The 17,413-nt window shown below is 40.0% G+C and overlaps 1 protein-coding gene across 1 annotated transcript in view; it reads left to right on the forward strand.

The window, feature by feature from the left end:
• Window positions 1–17,413, forward strand: part of PPP1R3F (protein phosphatase 1 regulatory subunit 3F) — a 50,580-nt gene that overhangs the window by 22,138 nt on the left and 11,029 nt on the right. Inside the window, exons 2-3 of the mRNA XM_063294273.1 lie at window positions 4,918–4,973; window positions 9,891–9,967. Of these exons, the coding sequence (XP_063150343.1) occupies window positions 4,918–4,973; window positions 9,891–9,967 (133 nt within the window). The remainder of the gene's footprint in view (window positions 1–4,917; window positions 4,974–9,890; window positions 9,968–17,413) is intronic.

Consider the following 17,413-nt stretch of genomic DNA (forward strand, 5'->3'; position numbering starts at 1 on the left):
CACGGCAAATATATTATAAGCATTCTTCCTTTTGAATGGGACCTGCTGCTGTTTCATTACTCAGTATTTTTTAGCACTCTGCATGTGTTCAGGAGTACATCTTCTAACAAGGGCTAGTGCTGACTTCAAATCTCCAATAGGGTAATGGGCTCAGACCAGCTTCAAAGCTATGAGCTACTGGATAACCAGGAGTTAGGGATTACCAACATAAGTGCAGAGGTCCCAGGACTAAGGTGGCAAAATACCCAGCTAGGATTTTTTATTGATTTTTCTTTTTAATTTTGACACTTAGCAAGCAGCTGCAAGATACAGCTACATGAGATAATGTACCCCATTTTTTAAATTTTCAAAAGCCAGGATTGGGAAAAATGGTCTGCTATATGGAGTTGTTCTTGGCAACCTTTAGATAATGGCAAATTCTGGAAACCCAAAGACTCTCTGGAGGTAAGAAGCAAAGATCTTGGGAAGCCAGAAATGGAAAAGCCTGTGCACATATTTATACAAATGGAAATAACAATATGCTTATTCATACTGAGGAACCAACAACTGTGAGTGAGGTTTGGGACTAATTAAAGAAAACTTATCTATAACAGCTATAAGTCCTACTGTTCCATCTGCTTAATGAAAAATAATGTGCTCTTTAAAAAGACAGGATGGCACAAGCATCTCAGACTATGTGAACCAGATACTGGATCGAAAGCTGCTTAAAAATAACGAGGTGTTGCAAGGTAAAGTTATATCAAGATTGCTTTCCTTCTGATGTCTCTGCTCCAGTGTTTTAATGTGTTGAAGCAAGCATTAGGAAAGCCTGACTTTGGATCAGATAATACCCAAAATAGATGTGCAGGAATCCCTAATAGCAACAGAGAAATTATCTAAGGTAACAAACTTCTGTTTTGAAAGCTGGAGAAAAAGCCTGCTTTATTTGCAAAAGCTGATTACACTTGAGGGCATTTTGCATGAAAAGGGACTAACCTCCTGGCCAGCCCTTTAAAGATGTGGATGGAGGGAGTTCTAGCCAAGATCAAGGATTTTTCTCTCAAGGGAAGAAGAATGGCCAGGGTGGGAAAAGGCTAAAGAAGAGGGCAGAGCTAACCCTAAAGCACAGGAATAATGCATTGTATGAAAGAATTGCTCAGAGAATTCAGTGGTCTGAATTCAGTTTATTTGGGTAGCAGAGCAAGTGCTCTGTTGTTTTAGAAAAAGGATTCCTTTGTGACTCTTGATACAAGCTGCAAAGGGCAGATCCAGTAACAAACAAATAAGCAAATAAGCTCACAAGAGACTGGAGAGACTGTAATAAAATGTAGACTGATGAAAAGACAATTGCTTGGCATGTTGTACTGTACTCTCCAGATTTGGGCTCCAAATGATTGTTAGTTGTGTAGTCAGAAGGATACATGGAGTTGATTTTACTGAAGGAAATTGCTCAATAAGATGGAGATCTGTTGTTGAAAGGAATATTGGTTAGAATCTAAACTTTTCAGAGTAGATTCCTTGGAAAATTGTAGCTTCTCTGATAAGAGAAAAACAACTGAGCTTGTAAAGGAGAAGAGGGAAATTGCACTGAATCTTGGCCTAGAAAACTAGATCAGAATATAGAGAAGATCAGGCAGATACAAAGGGAAGAGTTGACCATCAGTTTCTAAATCATAGACTTCAAATGAGTGTTGCTCTGTATGTATCTATAGTAAATGTCCCTAAGAATCACACAGTACAAAAACTACTGACAGCACTGAAGGTATGAGAAATGCTTCACCACAGCAATACTCCGTAAATGAGCAAATCCACGCTGACCTCTGTTTCCTTCCCATTGAGTCAAATGGAAAAAACTAGCACTTCATAATTTTCTTTCATGAAACATCTTGTTTTTGCTGTTTATATCTGATAAGGCATAAGGATGAAATGTTCAGCAAATTCAGATCATTTCTGGCTTATGTAGAAAACATATCTGAAAGAAAGATGAAATTAACTTCTGATAATGGAACAGAATTTGTGAATGGACAGATGCCTAATTATTTAAAGGAAAATGGGATTATTCATGAGAGATCTGTCCCCTTTACACTAGAACAACATGGATCGACAGAAAGAAAGGATAATTTTCTGCTGAATGTATGTAGGAATATGCTAGTTGACTCAGGCTTGGATGAGAAATGGCAGGAAGAAACTATTTCAACTATCTTCTAAACAGGCTAGCCATTAAAGCCAATCCTTATTAGCTGTGGTTCGACAGAAAATTCAGTTTAAATCAAATTAGAATGTTTGGATCTAAAGCATATATATATATATATATATATTTCTAAAGAGAAAAAAAGGAATCTGAAATACAGTTGGATGTATATGCAGCTGACACAAAAGAATTCAGAGGTCCTAGATCTGTCCACTGGTAGGATTAAAATGAGTGTGACTTACTTTGATGAGAAAGTAAGGCCAGCTTTAGCAGCCACTAGTATGCAACACTACCACAGCTGTTCCTTGCCTCTGGTGTCAAACCAGCACTACAGCCTGTTTCAGGATGGGACTGAGAAGCTGAGGTGCAGTTCACAGAGATCTAACAAAGAGACTCCCCCAGGCAAGCTCTCATTTATGGCCAAGAGAAAAGGGATGAAGTGTTAAAGACTTTGGGAGATATTCAGAAGTTGCCAGTTCATGAAGCTGAGAAGTCGAAAGCAATTGAAGAGATGGAATCTCTTTACAAAAATAACACTTGACAACTACATGTTGGAAGAAAGGCAGTACAATGCAAATGAGTCTTCAAGACCAAATGCAATGGAGATGGAGAAGTCTACCACTACCGAGCCAGATTGGTAGCCAAAAATAGGGAGAGGACTGTGATGACCTTTGCCTCTGTTATGACACATACTTTAGTCAGAATGCTCTTAAGCATAGCAGCAGCAGAAGCACAGGTTGTGACCACCTGGATATAAAAGACTGTGCTCTTACGTGGGGAATTAGAGGAGAAAATTCATGTGGAACAGCCCCCAGAGTTCTTTCAGACTTATAAACAGATTTATGTGCAAACTACAGAAAAGACTAAAACAAGCTGTCAGTGCGTGAAATGAGAAACTAAACCAAATGTTGCTTAAGGAAGGATTTGAGCAAGGCAAGGCTGATCCCTGCCTAAACTTGAGGTTTATGAGTAACAAACGCCTTTATCCTGACTTATGTTGATAGTTTAATAATTTCTTATGAGGATAAGCAAGATAGTAGGAAGATTCTGGAACACTTGACCAAGGAAGTAGAGATGAAAGAGCTTGGCAGCATTTCCTGTTATCTGAAGTATAGCTTGAAAAAGATGAGGAAGAAAGAGATCTCTTCAGCCAGAAACAGAAAATTATGGATCTTTTAAAATGCCTAGGGCTGACTGTGACCAATTCAGTCAGCAATCTATGGAGGCTAACTTTCTAAAGAAAGAAGAGCAAACCTTATCTGATAACAGTAAACACAGAACTGCATTTGGAAAGCTTCTCTGTGTCAACAATAGCCAGACCACATTTGGGTACAGCAGTGGAAGTTACAGATAGAAGAGTAAGTGCACCAACCCAAAATGATTGGACTCCACTCAAGCAGCTGGGGAGATGCCTCAAAGGCACTGCTTACTTAAAGTTCCTCCCAGCAAGCAGGAACCTTGAACTTGGTGGATATATGGATGCAGATTAGACTGAAGATAGAGCTGGCTGCAAGTCAATAGGCAGGAATATATTTTGGTATAGCAGAAGAGCAGTCGGTTGGTTACAGCAGAGTTACCATGGCACTGTTCTACACCAGGGCTGAGTACATTTCATCTTGTGAGGTCAGTTGTAAAGCCAGTCATGGATTTACAATTGCTTGAGGACTTTGGAGGTACTAACCCTGAACCTATATATGAAGACAACCAAAGTTGTATTCAGTTGCCACAGGAAAAAAATAACTAAAAAATAAAACACATTGGCATCAAATGGCACTGTAAACAGGATATACAAGAGCAAGGATTGAAGTACTATCCTGTAGAACAAATGATGGCTGATGTGCCAACCAAGCTCCTATCCCAAGATCCATTCTAGAAGTTTCAAGAGAAGATGGAGTAGTAAGTGGGTGTCCAAGACAATGAGAAGGGGTGTTTCAGATTGCATCAGCTCTTTCCAGCTAAGAACCTTTGGACTACTAAAGTTAATGGCAAGAGATACAGTGGAGAAATATTGAAAATTCAAATGGGTTCACAAACTTTTAAGCACCACTGTAGATAAGGGGAAGGTCTCTTTTACACTGTCCATATGTCTGTCTCTCATCCAGCCTATAGTTAGTAAAATAAGACTCTTACGTGTAAGAGACTGCCGATCTCTCTCCCTCTTGTCTATCTCTTGAAGCTATAGTTTAGATAGAAGTGAGATATAGTATAGATAGAAATACTGTCCTGCATATTTCTTAATATATAATGAATGTATGCTAGTATTCATTGATAGCTGTGCTAAGCCTTTACTCTGCATCAAAGGTAATGTTTTTCTTTTTGAATGGGACCTGCTGCTAATTACTTGGGATTCTTTTAATACTCTGTACATGTTCAGAAGCACATCCTCTTATAAGAGTTCCTACTGAATCCAAATCTCCAACTGAAATATCTAAAAGAAAGATATGCTGTGTCTGGTCTAATAAGGTTTAAGCAATGAATTCAGGTGCATCTATCTGTCCTTGGTTATCAGAACTGGTGCATAACAGTCCTATTCTGTATTCCTAATATGTCCTTTAGCACGTGAAATACAACATGATCAATGCTTTTATAAAGTTGATTAATAAGAAAACTTTAAATTGCAGAGAACATAGGCTGCATCAGAAGTGTCTATTGTGTAATAAGTATTTGATACCTATTCATCTTGGGGACCATATCAACAATTTATGTGACTCCTAACAGCCAGTATTCACTAAGTCTTTCTGTTGCAGGTCAAGTGAAAATGAGCTGCAAGTAGAGGACATAGCTCAGTATATTTATTCTGAAGGTAAGTTGCTTGCTGGATCTTCTTTGTCTGGCATTTGAGGGCAAAGAAGAAAATGTCACTGTGATCAATAAAGATGAAGTAAATAATTCCATTGAACATTTAAAACTGGGACAGGATGATGAACTAAATGAAGCCTTTGGGTTAGATCCATTTTGTTATACCTACTGAAACTGGGGGGAAAATCCTCAATTCCCCTACTGGAGTTTTTTTAAATTAGGAATGTTACTACACATCATCTATTCACACACACATTCAAGCTCACATGTGTACAGATGGATGCAGGAATGTAATTTTGCCAGAGGTGTGGAATGCACTCAGCAGATACATATAAACAGAAAGAGGAATAGCTAAATTTAAACTGGGGGAGTATTAGTTCAACAACCATTCAGTTTAACTTTTAACATAGACAAGTATCAGCCACAAAAGAGAAAAATGCTTGGAGAGTAGGAAGGTAGTATTGGGTAAATAAATTAGTGTTTGCCAAATATGGAAAGAACATGTATTTAAAATGTATATGCTTTTGGCTTCATGATCAATAAAAGCCAAATATTAGATGATTAAAAACTGTTTAAAACTCTTTAAAACTTAAAAATATCAAAAGCCTGAATAAAAATAAATATCTATTTATCAAATTTTGCCACCGCCCATCTCCTCCCAAAGCGGGGACTCTGGGCGGTTTACAACCAGGATAAAACATTAAAATACCATAAAAATATAAATACAAATATAATATGCAAATAATATCCAAATATATCAAGCCTTTCTCAAAACTGTAGCAATGAAAGGGACAGCCTCAGCTCCAACTGCAAGTAGTTCCATAGACTGGGCTCCACTATGGAAAGGCAAAATTAGCTGTTGATGTTAAGTATTTACACCTTAGAGACCTGCACAGGGAGGCTTCTTGAGACATCCAAGTCCAGCATGGAAGAAAGGACAAATATAGCTGAATATCATCAGCATACTAGCAGCAGTTAGTTCTGCAACCACATATGATCCATTCCTATGGTTTCTTAAACATATCAATTAATGTGAGATCAGGTAGAATCTTGCAAGATTCCCTGAGCCATTTCTCAAATGGCCAAGCAGAATTTTCCCAGTGTTACCTTTGGTAGCAAATGGTAGCAAAGCCATTTCAAAAAGGTGCCAGAGAAGTCAAATATTGGTGAAAATACTAGACTGTGGGGAAGAATTGGAAACACTGAGAGAAGGAAAGAAGAAATGAAGCATGATGGTATATAGGTATGTGTGTTATATATGTTCTAGAGTACAGGAAAGATAATAAGACTTAATTTCCATAGTCAAAAAGTTAACAGAATGTCTTTGGCCAGGTTACTGTAATCCCCTAGGTTTTAGTTATAAATTCAAAGCAAGCCAAAAGCCTCAAGGTGTTGATATGTGCTTGAGAACCATATCATCCAGGAAAAGCCATTACTTGGACTCCTGGATTTTCATTAAGCAAGCATGAGGAAACCAAAAGGTGCAGCTGACAGCATACTTGTAGTGACATCTTCACACAAATGTTGCATATATCTGGTGCAGATATGTAAAGCATGGCATTTGTGTGATGATTATCACTGTCTTCAAAATTAATCATTCAGGCTGTGGCTTCCTGCAAGATACCAAAAATGGAAGAAGGTTCCACAGTTTATAGGTTGCTCTTTACCACATGCAGAATCAGACTTTGAACTCAACTGGAATTTCACAGGTTTAATGCTTTCTCTCTGTACAAAGCAAATAAGGCAGTAAGGTGGTTCAAGCAAAGAAATGGGGAATTCTTGTCCTGGAAACATGGGCTAGGCAGCAGAACAGAGATAGTTCTAGGAAAGGATTGCAAGGAATAGTTATGGATACCAAGCAAAATTAATGCTGCATTGAATTCAAAAATATGTTGGATGTAGAGCAACAACACATTATGGGAATTAGATTGCTATATTTTTAAGGTTCTCGGTTGTGACAATCTAGTGGCAGGCGAGCTACCTGCGTATTATTATAGTAAAATGGAAGTAGTTTGTATGTAGAATTGCAGCCAGTTGTCAAGACCAAAAGAGCTGAGAAATCAACTCTGTGCCTCCAAGAGGAACTTAGGTTTCTCTTTCTTGAACCTTATTTCTCTCCTTTCCCTTTTCTCTGTCCCTGTCCATCAAGGTGAACAGCTAGAAACAGTGGTGTCAGCAAAAAAGTATATAGCCCCGGGATCAGCAATTCAAAGGATGGTGCTGAGCTTAGAGTTCTCACCCTACAATTCACAGTCCTTGGTGAATGTAAAGTTGTTCTTCAGTTGTGTTGTAATAAGCCTTATTGTAGCTTAATAATTACCACACTTCTGGGGGAACAAATCACACAAGGAGTTCCTTTGAATTGTTTCTTCTGCAGTTTATTTTATTGTTGAAAAACAAACAATTTTTCAGTTTATTTTTTTGTGAGAATTTTATTAAGTTTCAAACAAAGATAAAAGCTACAGAAAAACAAAAAACTACAAAGAAAAAAAGAACTAAAAAGGTATAGAAATACAAGAGAAAAAAAATGTTAAGGTTACAAAAAGAGGTGACTTCCAACTTTTAACAGCAAGGATATACAACAAATCCATAATTAATCCCTTACTCAATATTAGACCAAGATCACATTATTTCTAAAAATCATACCATTGACACACTATAAAAATCACCAAGTATAGTTGCTCCCTCCCCTTATATTAAAGAAAAAAGAACATACACACACACACACACACACACACACCTTCTAATCAACTTCCCCCCCAAAGATAACATTCATTTAATTATTGCCTTCCTACTTCTATTCTCTACATTCCTTTAATAAAGGCCAAACTAATTGTACAGCAATTTTAATAATCTTAATCATGTCAGACCAAAAACCAGACATTGTTTTTATATCTTAATAATCTTAATCCAAATTGTTAAAGATAAATGAAATCAACCAAACCCTAAAAGCAATCCAGATAAACCCTTATCCCACTTCAAAATAAACCAAAGCATTTACATATCCCCACAATACACACAAAGCTTTTTTCTTAAATCAAACAGCCCAACTGCCCCCCTCAAAAACTCCAACTTTTCTTCAGGAAACCACCTATACATAATAACCCCTTCTTTTCCATGGCTTTCCATCAGAAGATCAGTTTCACTTATGGCTTATAACTCGATCTCTCCCTTTAATTTCTTCAACTCAACTATCCAATCTTCCTCCAGCATCTCAGCAGAAGTTGAGACATTCCTGACACTGTTAAATTCCTCAATTTCATCCACGTCATCCCCAACCAGATGAGACATTTTAAAGCTCATATTTTCCAGAATATCCCGAATGCCTTGCATAAAAACTTCATCAGAATCAGAAAAAATCTGCTTGAAGTCTCAATGGAAGTCTGAGAAGGTCTGTTTAAGGTCCTCCATGTCTCACACAGTAGATTATGGCACCCCCTAAAAGTTTAACCAGCAAAAGTCAAAAATACGAAGGAATGTGTTTACTTAAGTGAGAGTGAGATTGCAGACAATTCCCCAGAGAAAGTAGAAGCAGAAAAACGAAAGTTCAAAACAGCTGATTCAACGTGTAGGAAAATGCTAATTTCTTCAAATTTAGTACAAAATAATAACAGGGAGACAATTATTTACTCTCAATCTCCCTTAATATTTGGATGGAAAACAAGCCAAAACTTAAAAAGAATTTTTCTAAAGAATTACTCCCCAAAATAACAATAAGCACCAAGAAAGCCTGCTTCTCCTTGCTGTGGAAAGCCTCTCTTAGGGTACATATACTTTAAAAATATATATAAATTGGATGATTTAGAAATGGGGTAGCTGGTCTTAATGTCCCTTTTGATTCCGAGCGTTTTCCTTTCCTGGTAAAACACTTCTGGGCTTCAGGAAAAACCTCCCTGAGCCCCAAAAAAGCTGCTGCATTGTCAGTTCTGCCCACGGAGCCCACGAGCACAGCTGTTCAGTCCATGTCCCCACCAGAAGTCCTCAGTTTATTTTTTTAATTTAAGTTTTAAAAAAATTTAAACTGAAAAGTGTATCTTTTCAGCATAAGATGAAAAGTAATATTTGATATCCATAACTTTCCTCTATTATTTCTTGATGGCTTGATGGACAACCAGAAAGTACACTAAACCTTGAACCAGTCAACTAGGGTATCTCTGGACCCTAACAACTGTATTTAATTTTTGTTTTCTAAACTTGTAAACCCTTTATTTCACTTTTGTTTTGTACGGTCTTGTATTCAAAGTCCTTCTGAAATAGTATGTATTTTAAAGATCTTCATCAGTGTTCCTTAAAAGTGTGGTCCTAGGACCCCTGAGGGTACCTTAAGACCCTCTCAGGGATCCGCGAAATCTAAATTATTTGCCAGCCTATGTTGAAAAATAATACAATATTAAAATCCCATTGAACAATCATGAGAAGTGGTAATGGCAGTAAATGCATCAATTTTAATTTTTAATATAAGTATCAATAAATATAATCCATAGAAACAAAAGCTTTTTTAAGGTCCTCCATAAGTTTTAAAAGTGGGAAGGGGTCTTGAGAGAAAAAAGTTTAAGAAACCCTGATCTACATCATTAAATAAATAAGAAGAAACAATGGATTTGTGGTATTTTTGCCAACAGTGTCCTCAGATTTGTTAGTTAGATTATTGTTTATTGAATCATTGGTATTGTATAAGTTCAGTGGTGATTGTAGGGGCTCCCAAAATTATGTTTAAAATATGTGTAAACTAAGATTATTAAGACACTAGATATCCAGGACCCCATTCTGGGCTCACTGAAGTATAAAATGCTGATTCCACTCAGCAGTTCAGAGACTGCGAGTTGCAAGTAGATAGTTCTCCATATTGAATGCTAATTCTGTATTTTCCCTCTCTGTCATCCCACAACACTCTCCATACTTTTCCTGTCTCTCACTGCAGAAACAAGCGTTGAAGGAAATCTGTCCAAGGAATTTCCAAACTCTTCTGTGATGCAGCCTTCATCTCCGATAACACAGGTAAACAGCAACAAATTCAGGGTGGACTGACTTTACCACGACTAATTCTTCATACACTTCAAAACATATTTGTACACAACATGAGAGTAAAGGTAGTCCGTGGGTTATGACAGCAATTGGGAGTGGAATTTCTGTCACTAAGCAATGCAGTCATAAAGCATGATGTCACATGACTGCACCGCTTAGCGACAGCAGTCCCGGTTGCCATTGTAACAATAGGATCACATGGGTTGTTAAGCGAGAAGGGGCAGGAGTCCCAAGCAAGGAGTGGGGAAGGTGCGCAGGTGCCGCTGGGGGGGAGGCGGTGCTGCAGGTCCCTGAGATCTCATACTCCGTAGCGGGGCTACTCTGAGAAAAAGCAGCAGGAGCGACTTAGGGAGTTACTTGTGACCTTCCCTGCCAGCTTCCCCATTGACTTTGCTTGTGGGAAGCTGGCAGGGAAGGTTACAAATGGCAATCTCATGGCTGTGGCTTGCTGTAATGTCGTAATCGCAAGCCAGGCACCCAAGCGCAAGGATCATGATCATGTGACCATGGGGATGCTGTGACGACCACAATTTTGGTCGTAAGTTCCCCTTCTTCAGTACCGTTGTAATTTGGAATGGTCACTGAACAAGTGATCATAACTTGAGGACTATCTGTATACTTTGTGCAATATTTTAGGTAATAATTGTGCTAATTTAGGAAATGATACATAATACTTAATGATAATATATTAGGAATTATAAATCATACAGACACAAATAACATAGTTATAGTGGGTTCAATAATATTTTAAACATTGTGTGTGTGTATGTATATGTGTGTGTGTGTGTGTGTATGTGTGTGTATGTGTGTGTATATATATATATATATATATTTCACCTTTCCAACTGAGCAGTTTCCTGATTTTTCAGCTGGCAGTTTTCCTTTCATTCTTTTTTCCTAAACTTCATTTACTCTTAATGTTCAAGTCATCACAGCTGTAAATGCACACTATCCTTAATATTTACATAAGTAGATCTCATACTGCCCATTCCACTGATATTTTTATTCATGGCTGAAGTGCATATATTATTCTTGCTTTTTCAACACTCAGTTAATTTGTTTGATTTGATCAAATAATGCCAAATAATGACAACCTCAGCTTGCCAGTCCAGTGAAAGGTTGGCTTATTAGCTGGTTGAAGGTTGCTGACTTAGAGTTTCCACCACTTCAGGGAAGTGGCTTCATTTAAAGCTCCATTATTAAATATGTCCTGTATAAACAGTTCCTCACCTAACATACTACGTTTAGTATAACTGGTGTTTTTTTTGAGATGCTTGTGTCATGACAACAGTGATCTGGGGTTGATAGCATTTCCCCCAAAATGTTTGAAATTAGTACTTGATCCCACCACTTCATTATTGCCTTAAGTTTAATGTTTTGATTAGATTTTTTGTTTCTTTAGCATCTCTTGTAGTCCCTTCCAAATCACAACAGATCAGCAGTGCAGTACCCATTTCTCCAAAAAATTTCTAAGGATATATTTGTAGCTTCAGTATACAGGTAGTCCTTGGTTAACGACTGGAATTGGGACTGGAATTTCTGACTCTAAGCAATGTGGTTGTAACCTGCGATGTCACGTGACTATGTCACTTAGCGACGGCAATCCCAGCAGTCCCCATTGCCATTGTTAACTGAATCCCACCGGTCGTTAGGAGAGGACTCACCCCGATCCAAGCCATTCCCAGCTTGGTCCGTCCCAGACCTGCACCTCAGTAAGGTAAGGGATTGCCTCCTCTTAAATTCCCCCCATCTGCCTATCTCCCCCCCCCACCTCTGCCCTTTTGGCCACCTGCCTACCCACTGCCGCCAGCTGCCCCTGCTGCCTAGTCCTGCCCGCTGCCACTGTGCCCGCTGTACCGTGTACCACTACTGTATCGGCCAGGGCTGCCTTTTGCACTGCGTTCTTTCATGCTGGTGCAGCCGGGTCTTCTCTTGTGCCCTGCGCAGGGCTTCTGTTTGCATGCCAGCCAGGACCTCTTTTCATGTGCCACCCAGGTCTTTTGTTCATGCCCTGCCCAGGGTCTAAGTTTGCATGCCAGCTAGGGCCTTATTGTGTGTCACCCAGGGCCTCCGTTCATGTGTCAGCCACAGCCTCTGTTCATGCCCCACCCAGGGCCTTCTTTCGCTGAGGAAACCTGGTGTGTGAAAGAAGGCCCCGGCTGAAAGAAACTCTGGACAGAGCATGAGAGAAGCCCTGGCTGCACCAGTGTGAAAGAAGACCCTGGCTGGTACAGTAGTGGCACATGGAGTGGTGGGTGTGGGGGCAGGGGGCAGGGCTGGGTGTCAGAGGCAGCTGGCAGCAGCGGGTAGGCAGCTGGCCAAAAGGCCGTAAATGCAAGTGGACCTAAGTGGGCCCAAATTTTGTTCATATGACCGTGGGGGCGCTGCAGTGGCCAGAACTTCAAGGACTGGTAACTGGTGCAAAAGTCTTGTCAAAGTCTAAATCTTTCCTTTGAGTGAACCCTTTTGCAACTAACCTTGCTTTATATTTTTGGATTTTGCCATCAGCATCCCTTTTCAGTTTGAAAACCCACCTACAACCTAGACAGCGTTCATTGGGAGGTAGATTTACCAGTTTCCAAGTTCTGTTTTCTTTCAAGGATGCTAACTCCTGTTGCATGGCAGAATGCCGATTTTGTGCAATCTCAGGTGGTAAAGCATTCACTTGTTCTAAAGACTCAGGTTCTGTGAATATGTGAAAAGCCTTTACTGTTTCAGCCTGAAAACGTGATGGAGGAACACCTTAATTACTCCTCTGAGATCTGCAAGGTAATACAGGGCTTAAATTTTGACTCCTATCACTTTCCTGAGAAGCATCTGTCTCATCAGACAGATCTTCAGTTTGCTTTTCTGGTTTAATGTCCTCATCAGGCAAAAGATCACCATCAGCAAGTCCTTGCTGTTCTCTTGTGGTGGTCAGATCAACTGGAGAGCTAGAATTTAATCTCCCCCAGTTTTGTTCAGCAAAAGAAGCGCTTTTGCTAATTATTACTTCCTCTCCCATTATGAACCTGTAACTCCTTTGGCTTTGTTCATAGCCAACAAAGATGGCTTTCTTTGTTGTGGGGCCTCCTTTCCTTCTCTGTTGTTTTGGAATATGAACCCAAGCAGTGCTACCAAACACTCTAAGATGGTTTACCTTTGGTTTCACACCATAAAACAAATGGAATGGAGTGTCCTGAATCACAGAATTATACAATCTGTTTTGTACATAACAGGCAGTAGATATTGCCTCTTCCCAATACTTAAAAGATAAATGTGAATCTTTAAGCATGCATTCCATCGCATTTTGCAAGGTTCTGCCCTTTCTTTCAGCAACACCATTTTGCTGAGGGGTGTAAGGGTTAGAAATAATTTGTTCTATCCCCTTTTCCACTAGGAACCTTTTGAATTTGTGAGAAAGGTACTCTCCTCCCCTATCACATTGGAGTGCAGATACAGGCCTAGGGAATTTTCCATTTGCCCTTGTCACAAAACCTTTAAATTTCTCAAATGCCTCATCTTTATGTTTTAAGATGTAGATAAATGTGTATCTTGAGAAATCATCAATGATGGTCATTGCATACCTTGCTTGTCCAAGACTTGGAGCAAAAGGACCAATAATGTCAGAGTGTACAATTTCCAAAGGTCTAGTTGTAACTCTGTCACTGTGCTTACTCGCAAGAGCTTTTAGTGTTTTGCATTCTTTGCAAACTACACAATCTAAGTATTTGTCACAGGGTTTTATCTTTAGGTCAGCACACAGTTGTGGCATTTGTGCTATATACTTGAAATTAGCATGACCAAATCTTCTATGCATCAGGTGTACACATTGGTCATGATATGGAGTGTTGCCAACTGCAGCCTTGCAGCTTAGCTTCCTTGCATTTTGCACAATGTACAAGGAGTCTTTTAATATACCAGTAGCACACAATTTTCCATTTTTACGTATCTCACAACCATTTTTCTTAAATGTCATGACATACCCTGTTGCAGATAATTGTGCCACGGATAAAAGGTTTGATTGTAAATTTGGCACATAGAACACACCTTTTACAGTTTCTCCCAAGCAGGATAAATACAAGTCACCTTGTCCCATAATTTTGGTCACAGACCCATTAGCCAAATATACACTTTGTCTTTCAGTTTTAGACAGTGACACAAAAGAGCTTTTACAATTACATAAATGACAATTGGCCCCAGAATCTAATACCCATACATCAGAATTACCCTTCTCAGCAACCTGTGCAATTTGGGTTGTCTGAAGAGCCTTCTTCTGTGTTGCCTTTGTGTTCTTCTTCTCTGTCTTTCTACTCTTGGGTCTCAAGGCACAGTCTTTCTGCAAATGTCCAGCTGAACCACAAGTGAAGCATCGCTGGCTGGCTAGCGCTGTGGCCTCAGCTTCTTTTCCCTTCTTTTCCCTTGATTTCTGGTACTGCAGCTTTCCAGAAGAGATGGGGGGGATCTTTCCTCTCTCTTCTCCCATTCAGCGAGTAAGCGCTGTGTTACATACGATGGGGTGAGATCTGCTTCAGGCATAGCCTCCAGGGTACAAATCAGTGTGTCCCACGTTTCATTCAGTGAGGGCAGGAGGATATAGGATTTTGTGAGAGGTGTAAATTCCATTCCTCTCTCCTGCAACTCAACCAACAGCTGCTGAATATAATGCAGGTGCTCAGGAAGGCTGTCTCCTTCTTCAAGGTAGGCTTTGTACAGCTTTTTTGTCAGGGTAACTTTACTCCCTGCTGTTGCCTTTACATACAAGTCTCTCAAAGCGTCCCAAAGTTGCTTTGCAGACTGCATACCTCACACGTGGACTAGCTGATTGTCCTCATCTCCCAGGATAATGGTGGCTCTAGCCTGCTCATCCTGTCTAAGCCATTCAGCACCGGGATTTTGGGGGGTTTGCTCACCAATTGGCAGCCAAAGATTCTCTCTGTGAAGATACATCTCCATCTTCAGGGCCCAGTTCAAATAGTTGGTCTCTGATAGGTGCTCTAGAAGCATCGCTGAGAGCTGGGAGGTAGCCATGGCTTCTTCCTTCTTTTGCAAGTCACCCCAGCTGGCTTCTTTGTTCTGTAGACCGGCAGTTGCTGGAAAATCTCCAGGCAGCTCCAAAGAAAATCTTCACAGGTCTTTGCTACCTGCCTTTAAATTGTGCATGAGGTGTGGAGCTGATCTCTCTGGGTTTTACTGGGCTTACTGGGCTGCTTACTGGGCCCATAACCTGTTGGCAGAATGCTAGAAAGCATTTGGCCCAGGAGAGATCAGAAAAGTCACACACCAGGCATTTCTATAAAAATAAATTTATTTACAGAAAGCACAAAAACATATTTACAGGCTTCTGCATTCTCACAGGCTCTCAGGAGAGATCAGAAAAAGTCACACACCAGGCATTTCTATAAAAATAAATTTATTTACAGAAAGCACAAAAACATATTTACAGGCTTCTGCATTCTCACAGGCTCTCAAAGAGGAGAGAGATCTCCCTCAGCTGCATACTCTCTACATGCCTAAAGAGAAGGAAAACTGAACTGCCCTTGCTTCAGGCTATTAACAACTATTAACACCTGAAAAGTGGACAATTAAATTCAACCTCTTCACCAGGCCAAAATCATTAGTTACCATGGTAACTGTCATGAGTACTGATGGTGAGCAGGAGGGGGCCTCTATCCAGGGGGGAAAACGCATGCGTAGTACTGAGGAGTTAAGCAGCCATTCAGAGAGACACAGATCAGACCCGCCTTAACCTTTGGGGTTTATCTGTCTGGGTTTTTCCCACGCTTCTTCAGTTTGTTAGGATTTTCTGTCTAATGTAGCAGTAATAAGGTACTAGAGACCTATTCCTTGTCTCAGCGTGGTTCCTGGCTGTTAGGACAGTAACCTTAATCTGTAGCAGAAAACAATATACCAATAGTAAGTCCCTTTGTTTGGTGCCATCATAACTTTGAGGAGTTGCTGAACAAATGGACATTAAGCGAAGATTACCTGTACTATGTTCCTCTTTTCTTTGAGGTTCGTTACTTAGGATGAAATCAGTTTTCTTCTCACCTGTTTATTAGAATAGGTTAATTTTTTAAAAACCACATACAGAGCTTGATCAAATTTTGCGAGGAAGAAGATATATGGCACTGCAGCTGTATGTTACTAAGGAGCTTCCTTCTGTTTTCCTCTTTATCATGTTTTCAGCATTATCTGTGACAAAGCTGCACATGTGACACTTCAGTTTTTGTTCACAGTTTAGCATAACTTTTGATACCCCTTTGAAATATCCTGCTGCATGGACATTTTGAATGTATGCATTTTCCAAAACACATGCCATTCCAATCTATAGTACAGTATATACTGTAAGAGAATTAGAATTAGAATGCCAGTTTGGTGTAGCGGTAACCCCACAGCTGTTCAGGAGAAAATAGGAAGCAAGAGCATTAGCTTTGTTCGCTGCCTTGAGTTGACCAAAATATATAAAGGGATAAAATAATAATAATAATAATAATAATAATGGATCATTGCATATATTACTCCCCCTGTTGATGTGATGATTGCCTATCCTAAAACACCATCAGACTCATGAACAAGTTCATAAAGATATCTGATTTATTAAAGAATAGTATGCAGGATCACAAAGAAAGCTGAGAATGGAAAAAGCGTGCCAAATGCAAACTAAAAAACCCTTGGTACAAACAAGATCCCTCCCCCCGTAGAATCTTCCCAGGCTCACAATCCCAGGTGCTCCTAACGGCTTCTGATGGTCCGCGGGGAAAAGTCCTTGAGCCGAGCACATAACCCAAACACATTCCATTGAAACAAACACAGATACAGAGCTTGGCACAAGGATTCACAGCAGCTCCCTCCCAACAGAAACGCGCGTCAGCACCATGGCATGTGAAACGTTACGATGTACAGTGCACATTGAAACAGTGAACGTGAGATACTGCCCCCCCCAAAAAAACATTAAGCGGAAGGTTTCAATGGGTAAGCCAAATGGAAATGGTTAACTAAATCAGGAGCATTGACATGGCAAGCAGGCACCCATTCAGGATGAGGAAAGTGTTTCCAGCGGATCAGGTACTGGAGGGTGCCCCGAAGCTTGCGAGAATCAACGACCTCCTTAACTTCAAAGTGCTGTTCCCCATCAATCATGATTGGAGGAGGTGGTTCGGGATGCCAGCGGGAAGAGTGGTGGACAGGCTTGAGCAGGCTGCAATGGAAAACAGGGTGCAAGTGTTTCAAATTGTGAGGCAGGTCCAACTTAACAGCAACTGGATTGATAAGACCAACAATAGGGAAAGGACCAATGAACTTGAGAGCAAGCTTTTCTGAGGGCTGTGGGGACTTGATGAATTTGGTAGAAAGATAAACCTGATCCCCAATTTTGAAATCGTGTTACAAAGAACGACATTTGTCAGCTTGAAACTTGTAAGCAGCCTGGGCATCAGC

This window comes from Candoia aspera, chromosome 2 (assembly GCF_035149785.1).
Source record: "Candoia aspera isolate rCanAsp1 chromosome 2, rCanAsp1.hap2, whole genome shotgun sequence".
Classification (NCBI taxonomy): Eukaryota; Metazoa; Chordata; class Lepidosauria; order Squamata; family Boidae; genus Candoia; species Candoia aspera.